We start from the raw sequence: 21,670 nt of genomic DNA, 5'->3' as shown, positions 1-21,670 counted from the left end.
TAGAATGTAGAGGACAACCACCCCTAGTTTCACCATTCTCCCCAACTACTGTTTTCATTTTGTATAGTCTCTTGTAGGCTATATTTGTAAGTGTGAACGCACATTTGTGTTTGTGTTTGAAGTCACATAACATACAGTTTACCATTAGAAAGTGTACACAGTTCAGTGGCAGTTAGTGTCATCACAGTATCATGCAACAGCCACCTCTCCCTAGCTTCAAAACTTTATCACTCTGGAAGAACACCCCTACCCAATAAGTAATCCCTCCCATATCCACCATCCCCCAATAACCACTAATCTGCTTTCTGTCTGCATGTCTTTTCCTATTCTGGATATATCATATGAAAGTAATTATACTGTATGTGCTGTTTTGTGTCTGGCTTCTTTCACTTAGCATAATACTTTGGAGCTTAATTCTGGATGTCACATATATCGGCATTTGTTTCTTTTTATGACTAAATAATTTCCCATTACATTTTTTTTGCATATATCATGTGATACATATATCTAGGTTGCAATTTGTCCATTCATTTGTTGATGGGCATTTGGGTTACTTCCACCTTTTTTGGCTGTTATGAATAATGCTGCTGTAAACATTTGTGTACAGGTTTCTATAATATAGTCTGTGGTACTTTCTTTTGGCAGCCCTAGCAAACTAATACATACTTGTGTGCTTTCTTTCCTGCGTAGTCCTCAGCACACTTGCCAGACTGTAAGTTCCCTAAGAGTGATGACATTAGTACAGTGCCTGCTTAATATTACTGAAATATTCTAAGCCAGCTGAATTATTACATTTTCATTAATTCATGATAACCCCCCAAATATTACAGAGTCAGATTAGTATCCATTCAGCCACAGTCTGACTTAATAGTAGCATTAAGGCTTAATTTGAAGCCTAATGCTGTGTCAGCTTCAAAGATAATGATGTGTTGAAGAAACCAATAGAAGTACTTATTAGCATTTAAGTGATATTGAGAGAAGACTATACTTTTCAGGGATCATTTCTATAGTGTGTTATAAGTAATAGTGAGTGTGGAGTGGACCCTCAAATGCAAGTTATCAAATAGACTGAGGTCCTTGAGAATAGGAACTGGCTTCCCTAGCATCTAGCACATAGGTGATGCTCAGTAAGTATTTGAAAGTAATGGAATGAAATACAGCAGTTATGTTCAGGTCAAGACTCTTGATCACATTCCCTGTGGGTATTTAAATTGAAATGCATAGTTGCTATAGTATTCCAAAATGAATAATCTAAAAGAGTAAAAATGTTTCTTTTTCAAAGTACTAAATACTGTGAATGGGGAAAAAAGGAAAATTCTAGGATAAATCAAATATTTAAATTTAACCCTAAAGAAGAATTAGGAAGAATGAGATGATAGGAAGAATTCATTGCAAATTTTGTCAGTTAGGCGCAGGCATTTCTGCCATAACGTGATGTATGTCTTCCTTCCTGCACTAAGAGTAACAGAGTTTATGGGAATACTAGGATTAGAGGGCAGACCATTCAAAACCTGTGCAACTTTGTAATTTGAGCACTAATAAAAACCTAATAAATACACTTGCATACTTAGAGACATGTTAAATTCTTGAAGCAAGTACTATAGTCAATTTAGAACATTCCTTAAGAAACAATAAAGGTGAAGGTTGCCTGATGAAAGAAGATACAAGGAAGAGTTGAGGCTGCTGCTGGAGACAAGAAAGTATCAAAATAAGAATGTTTATCAAGATTAGGGAGAACCTTGCAATAAGCACTTGTAAGATCTATTATGTAGTCAAATTGAGCCAAGAGGAAACTTGGAGTGAGTGAGCATCACATACTATTCCTCCATGGCTTGCTGTATTTAGCTGCTGTTATTTTGCACCTCCAAGTGCAAAAATGTAAGGAAAAATTGGAAATGAACCAATGTGATTTCTTAGTTTACTGACATAATTCCTTTACTTACCAATCAGCTTATGAGCTAATTATGTGTTGAAATGTGTTGCAGCAGAATAGTTCTGCCCAGGTTTCAACCTTTAGGACCTTTTATTTATACTATAACAGTATCTTCTGCTATGTGTGCCCTTCTGAACTCTTTTGTCCAATTTGCCCTTTACAATACTAGAAGAATTGTATTCTCTTAAACCATAAATCTGATTAAGTCAGTCTTCCATTATGAGAGCATGTTTTTTTAAACTTTTGATGTGTGCAAAGCATTCTCATTCCATGGTTTCTATTTTCATGCTTTTTCAATTTGCCTCATTTGCTGTATGATAGAAGTTTTCTTCACACCATATTTTGGGAAGTATGCCCTTAGTTTTAAATTCTACTATGGGTTAGTTACTTTTAGGACCCTCAAATAACAAATTTTAAAACCTCCATTTATTATAATAATTTACCAACTGACCAAAAAAATTTTTGTCAAGTGACTCCCTACTTGACATGAGGAAAGGTGAAAATATAAGTTTAAATGCTCCTTCCTTGTGTTTTCCACTTTGTCTCTATTCATTTTCATCTCCCAGTTTTTGTTAGAATGGCATGTGATGTACTGTTCTTAGTCACACTTTGTAATATCGTAGCCCTTTCCAGAACTATTAAATTTACATTCTGTTCTAGAACAGTAATAAATTGTCATGTGTACACTTAACATGCTTAAATGAATTTATTGTTCGTCTCTTATCTTTTGTATCTTTTGATACCACTGCTTCTTTCTTTCTTTTTTTTTTTTTTTTTTTGTTTTGTTTTGTTTAAGAGAAAGTCTCACTTTGTTCCCTGGACTAGAGTGCCATGGAGTCAGCCCAGCTCACAGCAATCTCAAACTCTTGGGCCTCCCGAGTAGCTGGGACTACAGGCATGTGCCACCCATGCCCAGCTAATTTCTTTCTATTTTTTTTAGTAGAGACGGGGTCTTGCTCTTGCTCAGGCTAGTCTCCAATTCCTAAGCTCAAACGATCCTCCCACTTCAGCCTCCCCAGAGTGCTAGGATTATAGCCATGAGCCACCTCGCCTGGCCAATACCACTGTTTCTGTTAGTTCTTTATCTCGACATAACAAAGCTTAAGTCTCTGGCTTATAGTGCACTCAGTGTTTTTCTGGAAATTCATTGAAAGGTTTTGATCAAATTTAGGTCTTCATGTCAGGAAATTTCTATTCTATTGTATCCTTATTTATATTTTCTCTTATTTATTTTGTTGTCTACCTCAAAGGCAACACTTAACTAACTGTTGGATCTTTATAACTCATCTTGTAACTTTTTTATTGCTGTGCTGCTTTTTCTTTACATCTTGTTTGCTTTTTCCCAAAATTGTTCCATATTAGTGACTCAGTTTTACTGCACTGACTGTTGTGTTATTGATGCATTTATTAATTGTGCTATTATATTTGTATTATAAAATTTTCATTCGTTAATTCTTCATGGTACATTTTCAGTGTCATTTTAATCTTGAGAGTCTGTGTTTTGTATATTTTTCTTGAGAATGTTGAAGCAATTCTTTCAGAAATTTTCTTCTATTTTCTTGTGATAAATATTAATCCTGAATGTATTTCCTGTACCTTTTGCAATCTGGGGCCTCTTTCTCATTCTTTTTTCCTGCCTTTTTTCCTTCTTTCCTTCATTGCTTCCATCTCTCCTTTCTCTTTTCTTCCCTTCTTTCTGTTAATTTTTCTTGTTTCCATGTTCTCTACTCTTTTTTCCTTATCTTACACCTTTCAGTACCTGCTGCTATGGAATGTAGATTCTCTTGTAATTCACTCTGAATTCACCTGGCTATAGTTTGAATGGTTTTGTTGGCCCTTGGAATGCAAATTCTTTTTTAAGTCACTCTGAATTCACCTGGCTATGGTTTGAATGCTTTTATTAGGCCTTGGAAAGCCTAATAAAACTTCTCTGTGATCTTGTAGAAGGAGGGTCTTTGACTTTTTTTCTTCCTCTGGTACAGGATCAGCTAATCTGCTACTTTGGAGGTGTGGGACTTTATTTGTTGTGGTGGTGCTGAGGTTGGGGGTAAGATTGATTGATTTGTAATTTTCTTGGTCCTTTCTTTAGCCTTCCTTTTGTATGAAGGTCAAAAGTATAGAATCCTGCCTGCTAAAATATTGTTTGGCCACTAGGAGAAGGGAATTTCTAGGGCTTTCTACATCTTTTCCCTTGTCACATCAGTGTCCTCATCTGCCAAGTTGCAAGGTGCCAGTCAAAATTTCTGTGGCTGGAGGAGCAGGCAGGGGGTGTTACATATGGATTCTGGGCTTGGTCTTCCAGTTTGGACTAACTCATTTGGTATCTGATGATACTTTTAAGTAAAAGTTCATGGTATGAGTTTGAGATCTTTTCTTGACTTAAGGATATTTTAGCTTCCTTTTGTTTATTTCCTTTTAGTTTTTAGGGAGAGATGCTCTTCTGCAAACCTACCTATGCCACCATTTTTTTCCTGGAAGTCTGATAGTACAAGAAAGAATTTTTAGAATAAGAAAATAGGATATTATTTAAACTGAAATAACCATTCCTCCTCAAAATAGCTCTGGATCAATTCTGCAAAATAAAAAATATATGCATTAAAAATTTTGCACAGTGTTAAGGGGTTTACTTCCTCTAGGACACTCTCTAAATGAACAGTGTATGATCTCTCAATTTTTTATTTTTTTTTGAGACAGAGTCTCACTCTGTTGCCCAGGCTAGAGTGCCGTGGTGTCAGCCTAGCTCACAGCAACCTCAAACTCTGGGCTCAAGCAATCCTCCTGCCTCAGCCTCCTGAGTAGCTGGGACTACAGGCATGCGCCACCATGCCCGGCTGATTTGTTCTATATATTTTTAGATGTCCAGATCATTTCTTTCTGTTTTTTAGTAGAGAAGGAGGGGTCTCGCTCTTACTCAGGCTGGTCTCGAACTCCTGACCTCGAGTGATCCGTCCACCTCGGCCTCCCAGAGTGCTAGGATTACAGGTGTGAGCCACCACACCCGCCCCCAAATTTCTTATTTGGAACTTCTATAATGGATGTTGACATTTTCAGAAGTCTCCTAAGTTTTAGTCAACCTGAAACTTTAATATTCATAAGAAGCTCAGGGAATTGATTTAAAATGCAGATTTCTGGACCCTGTCCCCAGAAAGTCTAATTCACTGGAAATGTTCATTTGTAGCCAGTTCACTACGTTGTAGGTGGTCCATGGTTTAACTTTGAATAATGCTATCTTCAGTGTTAAAATAATCAGATATAATTATATGGTAGGTATTTTAGGTAAGTAGGGCATTTCAGGCTGTCCCATGGGGCTGAATAGCTGACAGCTGCTCAGCTTGGCTTCTAGAGGACTTACTGCTCATCAAGGTAAATGTTACCTTTATTGTCTTCTCTTTGTCCCCAAAGCTCAATTCCCAAACTTTGGGAATTTTGGGGACTGGAAAAATCTTTGTCACCTCCCCCCCACCCCCACCCTCACCACCAAGAAATCTGACATAGGTTGCTGAATTTTTATTTTTCTAAACGAGGATGTTAAAAATAGATCAACAATGGAAGAAAGGATATTTTAACACCTCACCACAACCACCAAAGATATAAATAAATACAAATGTAGAAAGAACACAACCTCTTAATACTGATTGTCTTTTAAATTTAAATTGCATATATTTAGTTTTAGGCAACACCCACTCTATTTGCTTCTTTTTTTAAAAAAATGTTTTATTTAGCTGTAGGTTAATGAGTACTTTGACACAGATGACATTTCAGAACTGTTGCTTAGTACTTGGAATAGAACAATTAGAATCTGAGGCACTACTTGAATATGATGAGTAGTCATCATACATCTCGTATCCTGTATTTTCTCACCAGTTCGATCCTTTGGTACAGAAGACAGACCAACAGATCGTCCAATACCACCTCGAGATGAAGTCTTTGAATACATTATTTTCCGAGGGAGTGATATTAAAGACCTCACTGTTTGTGAGCCACCGAAACCACAGTGTTCTTTGCCTCAAGATCCAGCTATCGTTCAGGTAACTTATAGTAAATTTGTCTTGGAGTGCAAGCAAACCTCACATACAGCCTTGGCTTTTGTGTCTCCCAAGTGGATGTTCCTGGAGCTTACCGTTTCTAAGTTACTTGAATACCAGAAAGTAATGTTCTTATCTAAGTTTTTCTATTTGAACCATAATATAGGACTAAATTAGGTAAGAAATAGCTGAGAATTTTATTTTTATTATAAAATATTTTCTGATTTCAACAGTTACAACAGGTAACATTAAGGGCTAACTCTGTAAGCAGCACTCTTCAAGAAGCACTGTACATAAGTAAGTCAATCCTCCTAACACCTTCTGTGCTTGGTACTGTAATCATTTTCACTTTTACAAGTGAGGAAGTTGAGGTGGAGCCACAATTTGAACAGATCCAGGCAGTCTGGCTCCAGAATTGAGGATCCATGCCACTCTAACATGGTTCATACTGCAAACCAGGTGATAATGGCTACTCTTAAGGAAGATTATTAGGCTTAAGGAAAGGAAAAAAGCTAAATCACGTACTGTATATTATTATATAATATGCAATAGTATGTAAGATAGCACAAACGTAAATGAATTTTAACATACTTTGAATTTCCTAAATAAGATATTTAAAAAAACCTAAGCATTCTCAGAAAAAGAAATGAAATTTTTATATATTTTATTAAATAAAAAACACATGTCTAAACAATTATAAATTATGAATTAAAGAGGATGTCCATTATAGTACATGTTTACATATTCACTGGAAACACATAAAAGCTCTGTGAATTTTCAGCCATAACAGAAGAAGCAGCTTTACATCAGAGTATTTTTACTTGAGGGCCTAGGTAATTAAAAGGCTGTGGCCCTTTTAAGAATAAATTCTTACAATATAGGCCCAGCGCAGTGGTTCAAGCCTGAAATCCTAGCACTCTGGGAGGCCGAGGCGGGCGGATCATTTGAGCTCAGGAGTTCGAGACCAGCCTGAGCAAGAGCAAGACCCCGCCTCTACTAAAAAAAAAGAAAGAAAGAAAGAAAGAAATTAGCTGGACAACTAAAAATACATAGAAAAAATTAACCAGGCATGGTGGCGCATGCCTGTAGTCCGAGCTACTTGGAAGGCTGAGGCAGGAGGATCGTTTGAGCCCAGAAGTTTGAGGTTACTATGAGCTAGGCTGACTCCATGGCACTCTTAGCCGGGAAATAGAGTGAGACACTGTCTCAAAAAAAAAAAAAAAGAATAGATTCTTACAATATATATCATCTTGTATAGGATTTGTCTTACTTGAAGGTATTGAAGGAAAAATACTAATGAATTCTTCTAAAGAAAATAGAAAATGGTATGTAAAATTAAAGTGAAAAAGAGAGAAATGTACCTTGTAATATATATTTACTGTTTTTTTCCAAAGTGTAAGAAAAGCTTTTGAATGAGAAATTATAAGTTTTGCTCTTAACAGCACAAACTGGAGAAATTCTCTACTCTCAGCTATCCTTTTTTAAGTCTTATTTTTGGGGAAAGAAATCTGATGGAATCCTAAAAAAATGTGAATCTCTTAAATGGAGGAAGGAGAGACACATCTTAATAGAGATAACTGCCTATACCAAAGACTGGTGTTATCTTACTGTCTCTTATATATGGCTTTTGATAATTCTCTAGGAAACCAGTTATTTGAGTAATCAGTTTTATGGAAGGAGGAAAACCCAAGACAGCACAAATCAAAATGGTATTGAATAACTTCTTCCAACCATCATTAACTTCTACTTGATCTTTTTATTCATTCATTCAGCAGTATTTTTTTAGTATCTGGTATGTGCTTGACCCTAGCAGTGAACACACAACACGGATAAGGTCCTTCCATCAATGAACTTACATCCTGGTATCCTTTAATTGACTTCATATATATTATGAAATATTTTATCATAAAATAAATTAATATATGAAGTATATATGTTAAATATATTAAAATATATTTTTAGGTCTGGTAAGGTAGGGTTTTTATAAAATGTTCCTCAACTTAATGTAACTGTAGATAAAAATGTAAATGGTTTTGTGTGGGTATGATTGTTTCTATACCTCTTTCCTGTGAATTCAATAGTAGGCCTCAAATGATTGAAAGTGAGAATAAAATTAGCACGAGACAAAACCTAGTATTACTAAATTTGATTTTTCTTATATTTTTCCTTAAGCAATGTTACTTTGCCTACTTATATACCTTTCTTTAATTCTTTGCTAAATCTGCTATAAAACTCTTAACTTTGGGAATTTGTTGTGGAAAGAAGTATTTGTAAATCACATTGTGTATAGTTGGCACATAGAGACAAATGTTGCAATTAGAAGGTTGTTCAACTGTGATTATTATGCATTAATCTTATTAATATGCATTATTATTAAATGCATATTGCAATTGCTTTTGTGTCTAGTAGTTATAATTTAATAGTTTTCCTAAAAATTAAAAAATCTGAATTTTTCCCGCATTATATACATGTTGCTTAGAGCTTGGAAAAATAACCCATGATTTTCTTTCAGTCTTCATTAGGTTCATCTGCTTCTTCATTCCAGTCAGTGGGTTCTTACGGTCCTTTTGGCAGGATGCCGACGTACAGTCAGTTCAGTCCGAGCTCATTAGTCGGGCAGCAATTTGGTGCTGTTGGTGTTGGTATGTTTTCTTTTCTTTTTCCTTTTTTATTTTGTGTTTGTGGGTGTGGGTGGGTGATCTCCCTTTCTTTTACTACAAAGGTATAGAAAACTTACCACCAACTTCCCGGAAATGTTGTTTGACATTCCTTTTGTTACTTTTTTTATGGTGTTGAGAACACATTTTTATTATTATTTTAAAGCCTTTATTTTTGTCCTTAATGATTAGTGATTTTATAAAGGTCAGCTTTCAGAATAGTTACATTTTTTAAAACCTAGGTATATCCAGTTAGCAAATTTTATTGAATGTTATTTTAAATTTACATAAGATATGTCCATTTAAAATATCTTTTCAGAGAGGATCAGTTTTCAAAAAGGGCATTGGAGGTGATGTCATTATAATTAGGGAATGATAATGCCATTAAGGAGTATTGATTATTTTATATGGAGTGTGGATGATTAGGTCATTTAACACCCACCTATGAGAAATGCTCACACATAGCATTTTTCAGGGTTTGGTGCTTTGTTTATTGTAGCAGCGTTTTCTAAACAAAGCTGTAATGAAATGTATGGAGGGGCAGCTGGGCTAATGGCAATCTACTTATGACTAGAGGACGAAGGCCGCTGAGTGCAAAAGCTCCGTGTAATCAGATCAGATCAGTGTTGTTTCTTCTTATAGTTATGCTAAGTACACCTTTATAGAAGTTCCCACAGAAAAGAATAACTTTAAATCTTAATCTCTAGCTCTTAGTCTTTTTAAATTTTATTGAAATAATTAAGCAGTTTACCCTGTTTCATTACATTACAAATCCAGTTTCAAGCGTATCTTGAAACTCATTAATAAGCTAATAAGGTTTATTAAAATTATTTAATTCCTTTCCATGAATACAGTTTTTTATACTTTTCAAGTATGTAAATATTTTACTTATTGACAAAATTAAAAAGAATGGGAAAAAGCAAACTCTCAAATTGGATGACTGTGAACAGCAACAATAGATGCTAACTGTATGTCAAATTGATAACCACACAGAAAAAAGTTAATTCAAATAACTTTCATACTCTTAGTAGGATATATTCTAACAACAAGTAGAACTATTAAGAAAACTTAGGTGTGTGTGTTACTGGTGTTTTTAATTCTAAAACTGTTTTGTATGTATTATAGGATAGGGCAAATAAGTAAAATATTGATATTATTGGGAAATAGTGTTCTTTCCATGGAAAAGGGAGATACAAATATAGAATGGGGAAAGGTGAGAAAGAACCCTGTGACACTGATTATGAATTAAAGGTGTGAATATGAACTCTTCTTTTAAAAACTGGCTATTTCCTGGCTCTGTTCATAGAAAGGGCCTAGAAGCAGCAGAAACCCGGTAGCAAGGAACACATGTAGACCCAGTTCCTGATTTCTAAATACCATTTCCCGCTAAAACAAGGGCCCCTTGAAAAAAGAAAAAGGGAGAAAAGAAATACTTTTTTCATGGAAAAAATGCCTGCTAATAAATAGAATGAGTGGTAGATATAGAAAATCACCATTTTATAATCTCCAAGGCAATAATTAGCAAGGATTATCATTGGATGTTGAAGTTATTGGGTGAGAGGTGTTGGAACAGGATATTAAGATGATTTTAAAGTATCATCCCACAGCTTACTTATCAATTACAAAGGGGGGAAATGTGCCTTTATAACACATCTGGTGGTTACCATCTTAATCAAGTGATTAAGTTTAGCATTGTTAAAATGAAATAATTGTGTCTCCTGATGTGATGATTGGCAGGGGACAAAGGTAGTACACACACCTTTGTAGTGGTCTTGCTGAAAATGCAGGATCTAATTATGAAGAAATGGGCATATATATCCAGAAGGTAGGATGTTCTGCAAGACAGTCATCCAAAGTCTTCAAAGGATTCAATGTTTTGAAAAACAGAGGCAGCAGAACTGTTACAGGCTAGGGGACACTGAAGAGAAGTAACATCGAAATGTAATATGTGATTGGATCTCAGGCTTTAAGGAAGCTGATATAAATAACATTTTAAGGACTGAGGAACTTGGAGTATGGACTAGTGTTGGATGGTGTTATTACTGTTGATTTTCTTAATTGTGGTAATGGTGTTGTGGTTAATCATATAGGAGAGTGTTTTTATTTTGGGGAGATGAGTTTGAAGTACTTAAAGGGCCAACTTGCCGTTGTAAGCAAAAGAGAAGTGTGCATATTAAGGTATAAAGAAATGGAGAGCCAGGCATGGTGGCACACTTGTAGTCCCAGCTACTTGGGAGGCTGAGGTGGGAGGATTGCTTGAGGCCAGCCAGGGCAACATAGCAAGAACCCATCTCTTTAAAAAAAAGAAATGAAGTAGATGTGGCAAGGTGTTAACAGTTGATTAGTCTAGATGAGGAATATATTGGTATTCCATGTATGTACACTTTCAATTTTAACATAGATTTGACATTTTTCAAAATTAAAAATGTAAATATTTATTTCCTTTTAGACTTATTTTAGGTGAAATAGTGTAACTTTGGTCCATAAATCGCCTAATCCTATTCAAGTAGTAAGTTCACTGTTACATGCTAAATCAAGATATACCCTATGTTAGCTATTACTGTTAAAAGCCTTTCCTGAGGATTCAAATATGGGATGATTGCAAATTGTATTATCCTTTTCGAGACTCTTTCACTAAATTAAATAGTTGACTAACATTTGAATCATTATTGTACTTCTTATGTTACCATGAAATTTGTATGACTTAATCTGTATAAAGATTTGAACAGGATCTAGTACATACTACCTAGATAGTAACTACTGCTTCTGCCATTCTTCAAGCTCTATGCCTCTAATCAGAGTATTTTGTGGTAGTGAAGTGCTTTTATCTAATTTCAATATTATTATGGGTTGTTGTCTTATTCTTTGGATGTCACCAGTAGAGGGGTTTACTGGTATTTTCCATGTCAGTAGACTAATTTTTGCAGTGTCAGATTATTTTTGATTGATTGATTTCCATACTGGTTAGGATAATTTGTGGAGTGGCTAATTAGAAAACTATGCATTAGAAGTTGCATCGGCCGGGCGTGGTGGCTCACACCTGTAATCCTAGCACTCTGGGAGGCCAAGGTGGGTGGATTGCTCAAGGTCAGGAGTTCGAGACCAGCCTGAGCAAGAGTGAGACCCCATCTCTACTAAAAATAGAAAGAAATTATCTGGACAGCTAAAAATATATAGAAAAAAATTAGCTGGGCATGGTAGTGCATGCTTGTAGTCCCAGCTACTCCGGAGGCTGAGGCAGAAGGATCATTTGAGCCCAGGAGTTTGAGGTTGCTGTGAGCTAGGCTGACGCCACGGCACTCTAATCTGGGCAACAGAGTGAGACTCTGTCTCAAAAAAAAAAAAAAAAAAAGTAGTTGCATCTAGGCCAGGTGTGGTGGCTTATGCCTTTGATCCTAGCACTTGGGGAGGCTGAGGCGGGAGGATCAGTTGAGGTCAAGAATTCCAGACCTGAGCGAGACCTTGTCTGTACAAAAAATAGAAAAATTAGCCAGGCGTTGTGGTGTACACCTGTATTCCCAACAGCTTGGGAGGCTGAGGCAGGAGATTGCTTGAGCCCGGGAGTTTGAGGCTGCAGTGAGCTATATCCTGCCACTGGTCTCCAGCCTGGGTGACAGAGCAAGACCATCTCTTTAAAAAAAAAAGTTAAATTAAATTTGGAATTAATAAAGGTAACTTGGAAAATCTCCGAATGATTTGAAATTTAGTAAACTTGTTAATCACTAATGGATCAAAGAAGAAATCACAGGGGAAATTAGAAAATATTTTAAATTTAATGACCATGTATAGGATGTTGTGGGAGGTTCTGTTAGGCCTCTTCTGAGCGTGCTAGAGCTGCAGCCTGACTGGATTGTGCCTCCAAGGGAGGTCCCAGTGGCTCCCAGTGTCTGGGATACTGTGCTATGTTCTGGTGCACCATTTTAACAGGAATATAAATAGATAGAATTCATTAAATTAGGAGGAATCCAGAAGAGGAAGAGGGGAATGTGTCTTAAAGACCATGTAAAATGAGTAATGGTTGAAGGATCTGGCGTTTCCTAGTCTGGAAATGAGCAGATTGTAAGGGGCATGATCATAATCTTTGTATGTTTTGAGAGAAGAGGGTAAACTGCTGTGGTCTAAACTGGAGAAAATAAGAAAAGTGATGAAAGAAGAGATAGGCAGATCAGGGGAGGACTTTATAAACTGAGGCGAGTAGTTTGAACTTTTATCTTGACAGTGGAAGCCATTGGCAGGCCTTAAGCTCTGTAGTAATGTGTTTATATTTGTATTTTATGAAGAGTTATTCTATAATCTTTAGATTGTATTTAGAAGTTAGGGAGGAGGGGCTGTTGAAATACAGAGAAAACTTACACGATGAAATAAGAAGAAAGAAAAGAGCACAGGATATCAAAGTGAATGATCTATAAGTATCATAGAAACTTACAGAATTGACATGACAGCAGAGAACTGGGCCCTTTCTAGGGATTCTATTACTCACATTAGAACTTTTTGCAGCTGCTTTAGGCAGAATGCAGCCTCACAATCCCATCTTAAGGGAAAGCACTGAAACTAGATTTTGCCTTGGAAATGCTGAAAAGGCTTCTAGTAGACTTGGCCATTTGTATAGATACTCAGTATTAGAATAATTGAACTTTAATGTTCGTGTAGAATATACCATTTCTGCTACTTCGGTAGCTGATGTGGGTCTGCTGTCCCATCTGCATAACTGCCTAGGACAGTACTGCATGTGGTATAAAAATTGTTTGCATGCAAGGATACTGGACTGGCTTTCTTCCCCCTATTGTCAATAGATTTCCCAGACTGTTGTTCAATATACTTTAATTTCGAAGATGACTAGTTTGTACAAATTGGGGGGGTAAAGCAATCATTATTGTCATTAAAATGCTATATTACATTGCAAAATTCAAAGATATAAAATATTATTTTAAATTTTTTGTCATTTAAAAAAATCTCAAGCTGGAAGCTCCTTGACATCCTTTGGAACAGAAACATCAAACAGTGGTACCTTATCCCAAAGTAGCGCAGTTGGTTCTGCCTTTACACAGGATACAAGAGCTCTAAAGACACAGCTATCTCAAGGTAAGCTGTTTTTTCCTTCCAGTATTTCCATTTTAAATTCCTATAGTGGTTTCTGTCTTTCTCTGAATGTAAGAGCTCTTGTAACTTGTAAATCACATGTATAATTTCTATTTGGTGGTTTTTTTTCCTCCTAATTGCTATATTGCAATAAATATTTTATTGAATGACCCAGTATAGTCTAAATGGACTCCCACTATTTAGACTTTTTACAGTTCTTAGGTCATGAAATTGAAATGTGGACTTTCTCCACGTTTGACTTTTTTTTTTTAAGCAGTTATTAAACTTGTATACAACACTTAAATATATCAAATCAGTCCCAGATTCACCATTGAAGATGAGCTATCCTAGATGAATTTTTAAGTATCATTTAGGAAAAAAGAAACTATTTGTTATGCTTTTGTATCTTCCCTAACATCCTCACAGGATATAGAGCAGTGGTTCTCAGTGTGGACTACCCACAGCTGAATCATCTGGAGTGCTTCTTAAAAATTCAGATCCTAACTGAGACCTACACCAGAATCCCTGGAGCCTAGGGATCTGCATTTAATAAGCTTCTTAAAGGATCCTGTTTCATTTTTTAAAATTCTGTTTTCCGCCAACCGGTCTTATAACCCAAAGTAGTCACAAGATTCCATATCTGTTTTTATCCACTGCTGAAGTGAGTATTATTAGTTTATTGCATTATATGGATTTGTTTTGGATGTTTACTTTTTAAAATAGGTAATATAAAGTCATTTTTAAAAGATGCTATAATCACAGGACAATATTTTAAAAAGCTATTGAGGGTAAAGAGCAAGCCAATGTTAAACATTATCCTATATAGTTCACTTAAGATATTTTGAAATAGTTGTTATTCATATTGATTTAAAATCCTAATTTTTAAACATCTTAAGTTTGTTACAGATGAGTTAGAAATATAGTAAGCATAAGGAAGAAAATAAAAATACCCATAATCTCACTACCCCAAAATAACAAATATTTACATTTTGGTGTGTATTTATTTGGCCTTTTTTCTACACTAATGTAAGTGCTTGTGTGTATGTTTGTTGGTTTGGGTTTTTTGGGGGGTTTTTTTGTTTTTGTTTTTGTTTTTTTGTCTCAGACACCAGGTCTCCTTTTTTTTTTTAGAATTCTTTCTTTACTTAGGAAAGATACTTAATCTTTCTAAGTGTCTATTTCCTAAACTGTAATGTGAGACTTTCCTGGTAAATTAACAGACCTACGTATATAGTACCTTTAGCGTAGTGCCTAATGCGTAGAGCTTGCCAACATCAAACTTAGTATTGAAGCACTGCTGGGCATGGTGGCTCACACCTGTAATCCTAGCACTCTGGAAGGCCAAGGCAGGAGGATCACTTGAGCTCAGGAGTTCGAGACCAGCCTCAGCAAGAGCGAGACCCCATCTCCACTAAAAATAGAAAGAAATTAGCTGGACAACTAAAAATAGAAAAAAATTAGCCGGGCATGGTGGCGCACACCTGTAGTCCCAGCTAGTCCGGAGACTGAGGCAGGAAGACCACTTGAGCCCAGGAGTTTGAGGTTGCCATGAGCTAGGCTGATGCCACAGTACTCTAGCCCAGGCAACAGAGCGAGACTCTGTCTCAGAAAAAAGAATATTGAAGCACCAGAAGAATTCTTATTAAAATCACAAATAAGGATACCTGATCACTCAGCATTATTCTGGAATTTTTAGCTAAGTCAGAACACTTGAAAAAGGAGTAAGAGGAATAAATATTAGAATTAGCATTGTTTGTCAATGCTGTAATTTTCTACTTGGAATTGAGAATTCACTGAAAAACCTAAAGGGACTCAAGTCAGGCAGAGGTAAAATATTAATATAAAGGAAATATATAAAAATCAATAATTGTCCTAAAACCTAATCCATTGATTATATAATGGGGATAAAAGAAGGTTCACAATAATGCAAAAAAGAAATTGTGTACAAAGTATGTAATAAGAAATGTGACCAACTTCTGTGATGAAAAATGCCTAATGTAATAGAGGGACATAAAGAAAGTCACATATAATGGGGAGAAACACACCTTGTTCCTAGATAAAAGACTCAATATTGAGAAGACTATTTCTCCTATTAATTAAATTTATTGCACCTTTAGTCAGTGCAAATGGAATAATAGGAGAACTTAATAAAACAGAAAGATTATCCTAAAAATAAATATGGAAGTATACCTGGACATACATGAAAAATAAAATTAATGGGTGTACCTACTTAATAATAAAATATACATAAAATAAAGTGGTACAGGAATAAATTTAGAGATCAATGGAACAAAATAGAAGTCAGAAACATCCAAGTATAAATAAGAATTTAGTAGATGGTAAAGGTTTTATTTTTAAATTAGAGAAAGCCTCACTATCCCAATAAATAATATCGGGACAGACAACTGTCTGATCATTTAGAAAAAATAACTCTAGGCTGGGCGCGGTGGCTCACGCCTGTAATCCTAGCACTCTGGGACGCTGAGGCAGAAGGATCGCTCGAGGTCAGGAGTTTGAGACTAGCCTGAGCAAGAGCAAGACCCCGTCTCTACTAAAAAATAGGAAGAAATTATCTGGACAACTGAAAATATGTAGAAAAAATTAGCTGGGCATGGTGGTGCATGCCTGTAGTCCCAGCTACTCGGGAGGCCGAGGCAGGAGGATTGCTTGAGCCCAGGAGTTTGAGGTTGCTGTGAGCCAGGCTGACCCCACGGCACTCTAGCCAGGGCAAAAGAGCGAGACTCTGTCTCCAAAAAAAAAAAGAAAAAAGAACTCTAGATTTCTTACCCCATATTGAACACGAAAAAAGATTTTTTTAAATAGATTAAAATTGTTAAAATTTTTAAAGTATATATTGAAAGTTAGGGGTATATTTACATTAAGCTATGGCAGAAAAGGCCTGTGAGTTTGCATTTAAATTTCACCGATTAAAACTTCTAAATTTCACACAATTAAGAATACTTGGAATTTTTCCTATGATAGTAACATGAAGATAGTTCAAGGTAGTGTGTTTCTATTATGCTGAAGTAGCTTCTGGGTTTATTCCTAATATGTCCAGTATCACCTATATTTCCCTATTTATAGCAAAATTGACATCATGATTAGTAGACTTTAATAGTAAAAACGCTTTTTAAGTACATAATAAATGAGTTTGTTACTTGCTTTGATTGCCCTCTCACTTGTTTGTTCTTCTGTAATACTTGTGATTATAGGATCTTTTCTCAAACAAAAGCCTTGATAAAGTAGTTTTACAAACTTGTAAGATCATTTAAGGTAGGACTATAAAATTAACTAAAGCAATAGGCTTTTCAAAAAACTTGACACGTGTTTTATAAGTGATTATAAAATGTTTTCTTATAGGCCAAAACTTATATAAACCATCATGATTTCCCATTATAATCATTGGAAAAAGTATACTGTTTCTATTAATAGTAATTTGATTTTTTTTTTTTTTTTTTTTTTTTGAGACAGAGTCTCACTCTGTTGCCCGGGCTAGAGTGCCGTGGCGTCACCCCAGCTCACAGCAACCTCACACTCCTGGGCTCAAACAATCCTCCTGCCTCAGTCTCCCAAGTAGCTGGGACTACAGGCATGCGCCACCATGCCCGGCTAATTTTTTCTATATATATTTTAGATGTCCATATAATTTCTTTCTATTTTTAGTAGAGACAGGGTCTTGCTCTTGCTCAGGCTGGTCTCAAACTCCTGAGCTCAAACGATCCACCCGCCTCGGCTTCCCAGAGTGTTAGGATTATAGGCGTGAGCCATTGCGCCTGGCCGTAACTTGATTTTTAAATGGTTTAATGGTAACATTATTTTGGCTAAAGTAACTTTGTCATTAGTACCTGAAATGGTATTACACATTTGTAATTGCATATTTAAATAATCATAAACTTGGGAGTATTACTAATAAATTGTCCCTGAAGCATCTGGGTGCACAACAATCAGTTGTTAGCACTCACCAGTTCCCCAATTGTTTGGAACCTGTGCACAGACAGATGGTAACACTTGCAGCATATTTGGAGATATTTTTGGACAAAATGAGCATAATTTTTAAGCAGAACATTATATTTTGTTACAACATCGTGGGGTATCTGAGCTCCCTGAGCAGAGATTTACAGCAAAACATTATAGGGACAAAAATCATAATGAGAGCACCCAATCTTACATTCTTCAGTTCATACTGTGACCAGCCTTTGACCTCATAAAAAGTAAAGTAGGATTTGTAATACAAACCCCATATTAAGCCAAAACTTGCCAAGAAATCTTTAAAAAGTCGAGGAATGTGTCTGGCTACTGTGTAAATTATCTGAAGGGTTTATTTGTTGCTGGCCTTTTAGATTTTATGTTTAATTATGCAAACCCCTAAGGTATCAAAGAACTTCACCTACCTTACTTTCTAGTTCTGTACTTTCTTATAATATAAATTTAATAAAGATAATACCTGTAGATATAAGGGTATCATTTTAGTCATCTACGAAAAGTACTGTTAATAAAATTAAAACAAGTCAATATAATCTTGTGGTGGTTATTGTGGAAAGCCTACATCTGAGCTGCCTACTATATAATCCTTGATAATATTCCTCGGGAATCTCATACCAAGCAGCAATTTTTGAAAAACTTAAACTTTATTCCACTAGGTAGAAATACAGATAAAGTTGTGAGGATGGGCTTTTTTGTTTGGGGGTTTGTTTTGGTTTTGGTCTTTTAATTTTTTTTAGTAACCTAGTGACCAGCCCACTAAGGATAACCAGTTTTAAACTCTGGTCTAATTAAGTAGATTGATTCAAATTTGTGCTTTGTGCTAAGGATTTGAATTGGTAGAAATAACTCTTAGACTTTTTTTTTTTTAAGGATCTAGATTGTTTTGAAATCCCCAATAGGGTAGTTCCTTACCTTTTGGTTACATTTTAGGTCGTTCAAGCCCTCAGTTAGACCCTTTGAGAAAAAGCCCAACCATGGAACAAGCAGTACAGACCGCCTCCGCCCACTTACCTGCTCCAGCACCTGTTGGGAGAAGGAGCCCTGTATCAACCAGGCCTTTGCCATCTACCAGCCAAAAAGCAGTAGAGAATCAAGAGCACAGGCGAGGTAGAACTTTAGCTTTTTACTGTTTCTCAACTGACTGATCAACATTTTCTGCTCACCTTATTTTCATTGAAAGGATTTACTTCATGTGAATGATCCTAGAAGGTTTAAACTAAACGTGATGGAATGTTCAGTCTTTCAGATTTGACTTGAAGTGGTGGGGGGGAGGTTAATAGGTTTTTGGACATTGCACAGGTTTTGGTTTCGGTTGTTCTTTCCCATTTCTGACTTTACAGAAAGTTTTTGATTATGTGTCCTGAGTTGATTTGTCATTTTGCATGTATTCTTCTATAGCCGAAGTACACAAAGTTTCAAGGCCAGAAAATGAGCAACTCAGAAATGATAGCAAGAGACAAGTTGGTAAGTTCTTGAATCTGAAAGTCATATCCTGTGCTTCTCATTAGGGAAAACATTTTAAATACATGATACATAATTACTATAAAAAATGAAAGGGAGAGGTTGGTGATTATAAAGGATGAACAAAAGAGTGTCATTGTGCTGTCAGAATAGTTCTTTATCTTGGTCATGGTGGTGATTATGTGAATCTGTGTGTGTGGTAAGATAGATAAGAGCTCATGATAAGATGTCATATGTCATAGATAAAGACACAAAGACATACCAAAAATGACTACACGTGAGCCAGGTACAGTGACTCACGCCTATAATCCCAGCAACTAGAGAGGCCTAGATAGGAGGATCACTTGAGGCGAGAAGTTGAAAACCAGACTGTGGAACATAACATAGCAAGACCCCCTCTATAAAAAATTTTTTTTAAAGATTAGCCAAGCATGGTGGCACCTATACTCCTCACTATTCAGGAGGCTGAGACAGCAGGATCCCTTGAGACCAGGAGGTCAAGGCTGCAGTGAGCTATGATTGCATCACTTCACTCAACCTGGGAGACAGAGATAACTATCTCTTTAAAAAAAAAACAAAACAGGCCGGGCGTGGTGGCTCATGCCTGTAACCCCAGCACTCTGGGAGGCCAAGGTGGGAGGATTGCTTGAGCTCAGGACTTCAAGACCAGCCTGAGCAAGAGCGAGACCCCGTCTCTATTAAAAATAGAAAGAAATTAGCCAAACAACTAAAAATAGAAAAAATTAGCCGGGCATGGTGGCGCATGCCTGTAGTCCCAGCTACTCAAGAGGCTGAGGCAGGAGGATTGCTTGAGCCCAGGAGTTTGGGGTTGCTGTGAGCTAGGGTGACGCCACAGCACTCTAACCCCGGCAACAGAATGAGACTCTGTCTCAAAAAAACCAAAAAAGTACATGCAAAAACTGATGACATATGAATAAGTTTAGTTGAGTTAATTATATTGTGCCGGTGTCAATTTCTTGGTTTTATGAATGTCCAATATTAATAGTTATTTATATAAGATGTTACCATTGGAATTTGGAAAGTTGCATGGAAGGCACAAAAGACAATTTGGTACTATTTTTTCAATTTGTTATGTCTATAATTATTTTAAAATAAAAAGTTTTTAAAAATATCATTTTTCTAGAAAAAAATCTTTTAATACATTCTTGAATGTTACATGCTAGTAGGATTTGATTTGTGCATTTACATTTAGATTATTCTGTGGCTTCCTCTTGTGTGTTTTGGTTTTGTGTCATTTTCATGTTAGCATTATAAAATTGGTTATTTTCATCGTTTTCTATGCTTTTGGGAATGGAATTATCTATGCAAGTTTGAAAATTTCCTCATCAAAATTATTTAAACTCATGCAGCCTTTTTTTCTTTTCTTTTCTTTTTTTTTTTTTTTTTTTGAGACAGAGTCTTACTCTGTTGCCCGGGCTAGAGTGCCGTGGCGTCAGCCTAGCTCACAGCAACCTCAAACTCCTGGGCTCAAGCAATCCTTCTGCTTCAGCCTCCCAAGTATCTGGGACTACAAGGCATGCGCCACCATGCCCGGCTAATTTTATATACATATATATATATATATATATATATATATATTTTTTTTTTTTTTTTTTTTTTTTTTTTTTTAGATGTCCACATAATTTCTTTCTATTTTTGGTAGAGATGGGGTCTTGCTCTTGCTCAGGCTTGTCTCAAACTCCTGAGCTCAAACAGTCTGCCCACCTCGGCCTCCCGGAGTGCTAGGATTACAGGCGTGAGCCACCGTGCCTGGCCCAGAGCCTTTCTTTGAAGCAATTATTTAGGAACTTTAACTTTCTTTTGTGATTATTGATTTAATAAGGTTTTTACATTTTTCTGTTTTGTAATCTATAACATTTATCCCCAAATCATCCATTTTATTAATATATTCAATTTTATTAATGGAGAATAAATTATCATTTAAAACTTCCAAATTTAAAAAGTAAAGGCAATGCATAATCACCTTATTTAGGCAATGATTGGAAAGTCATCTTTCACTTAATTTTAGAAACCCAGGTAAGATATTTTTTTTTTATTTTTCATTGTATTTTGGTTTTTTGTTGGTGTTGTTGCTGTTGTTTTAAGACAGAGTCTTGCTCTGTCATCTCGGCTAGAGTGCAGTGATGTCATCATAGCTCACTGCAACGTCAAACTCCTGGACTGAAGGGATCCTCCTACCTCAGCTTCCCAAGTAGCTGGGACTACAGGCACATGCCGCCAGTGCCCAGCTAATTTTTCTATTTTTTTGTAAAGACACACTCTCGCTCTTGCTCAGGCTGGTCTCAGACTCCTGACCTCAAGCAATCCTCCTGGCTCAGCCTCCCATAGTGCTAAGATTACAGGTGTGAGCCACCGTGCCCAGCCTTCAGTGCATGAACACTTATTTCTCTTGTGTGTCTTTATATGTGTTTTTGTATGTGCTGCATGCCATGGAACAGTTTTTAGTTGGACTTCTTATATTTTACTTTTTTTTCATTTTGAAAAAAAGAACTCCCATCCCAAAATAAAAT

General features: G+C 36.1%; 1 protein-coding gene across 2 annotated transcripts in view; it reads left to right on the top strand.

Annotated features, from left to right (window-relative positions):
- The window catches only part of LSM14A (LSM14A mRNA processing body assembly factor), a 44,799-nt gene that overhangs the window by 15,478 nt on the left and 7,651 nt on the right, over window positions 1–21,670 (top strand). For both annotated transcript variants that reach the window (XM_045533065.1, XM_045533066.1), the window contains exons 2-6: window positions 5,798–5,961; window positions 8,471–8,600; window positions 13,575–13,697; window positions 18,609–18,785; window positions 19,077–19,142. In XM_045533065.1, coding sequence (XP_045389021.1) covers window positions 5,798–5,961; window positions 8,471–8,600; window positions 13,575–13,697; window positions 18,609–18,785; window positions 19,077–19,142 — 660 coding nt within the window. The remainder of the gene's footprint in view (window positions 1–5,797; window positions 5,962–8,470; window positions 8,601–13,574; window positions 13,698–18,608; window positions 18,786–19,076; window positions 19,143–21,670) is intronic.

This window comes from Lemur catta, chromosome 19 (assembly GCF_020740605.2).
Source record: "Lemur catta isolate mLemCat1 chromosome 19, mLemCat1.pri, whole genome shotgun sequence".
Taxonomy (NCBI): Eukaryota; Metazoa; Chordata; class Mammalia; order Primates; family Lemuridae; genus Lemur; species Lemur catta.
This window is presented reverse-complemented; position numbering and strand designations above follow the sequence as displayed.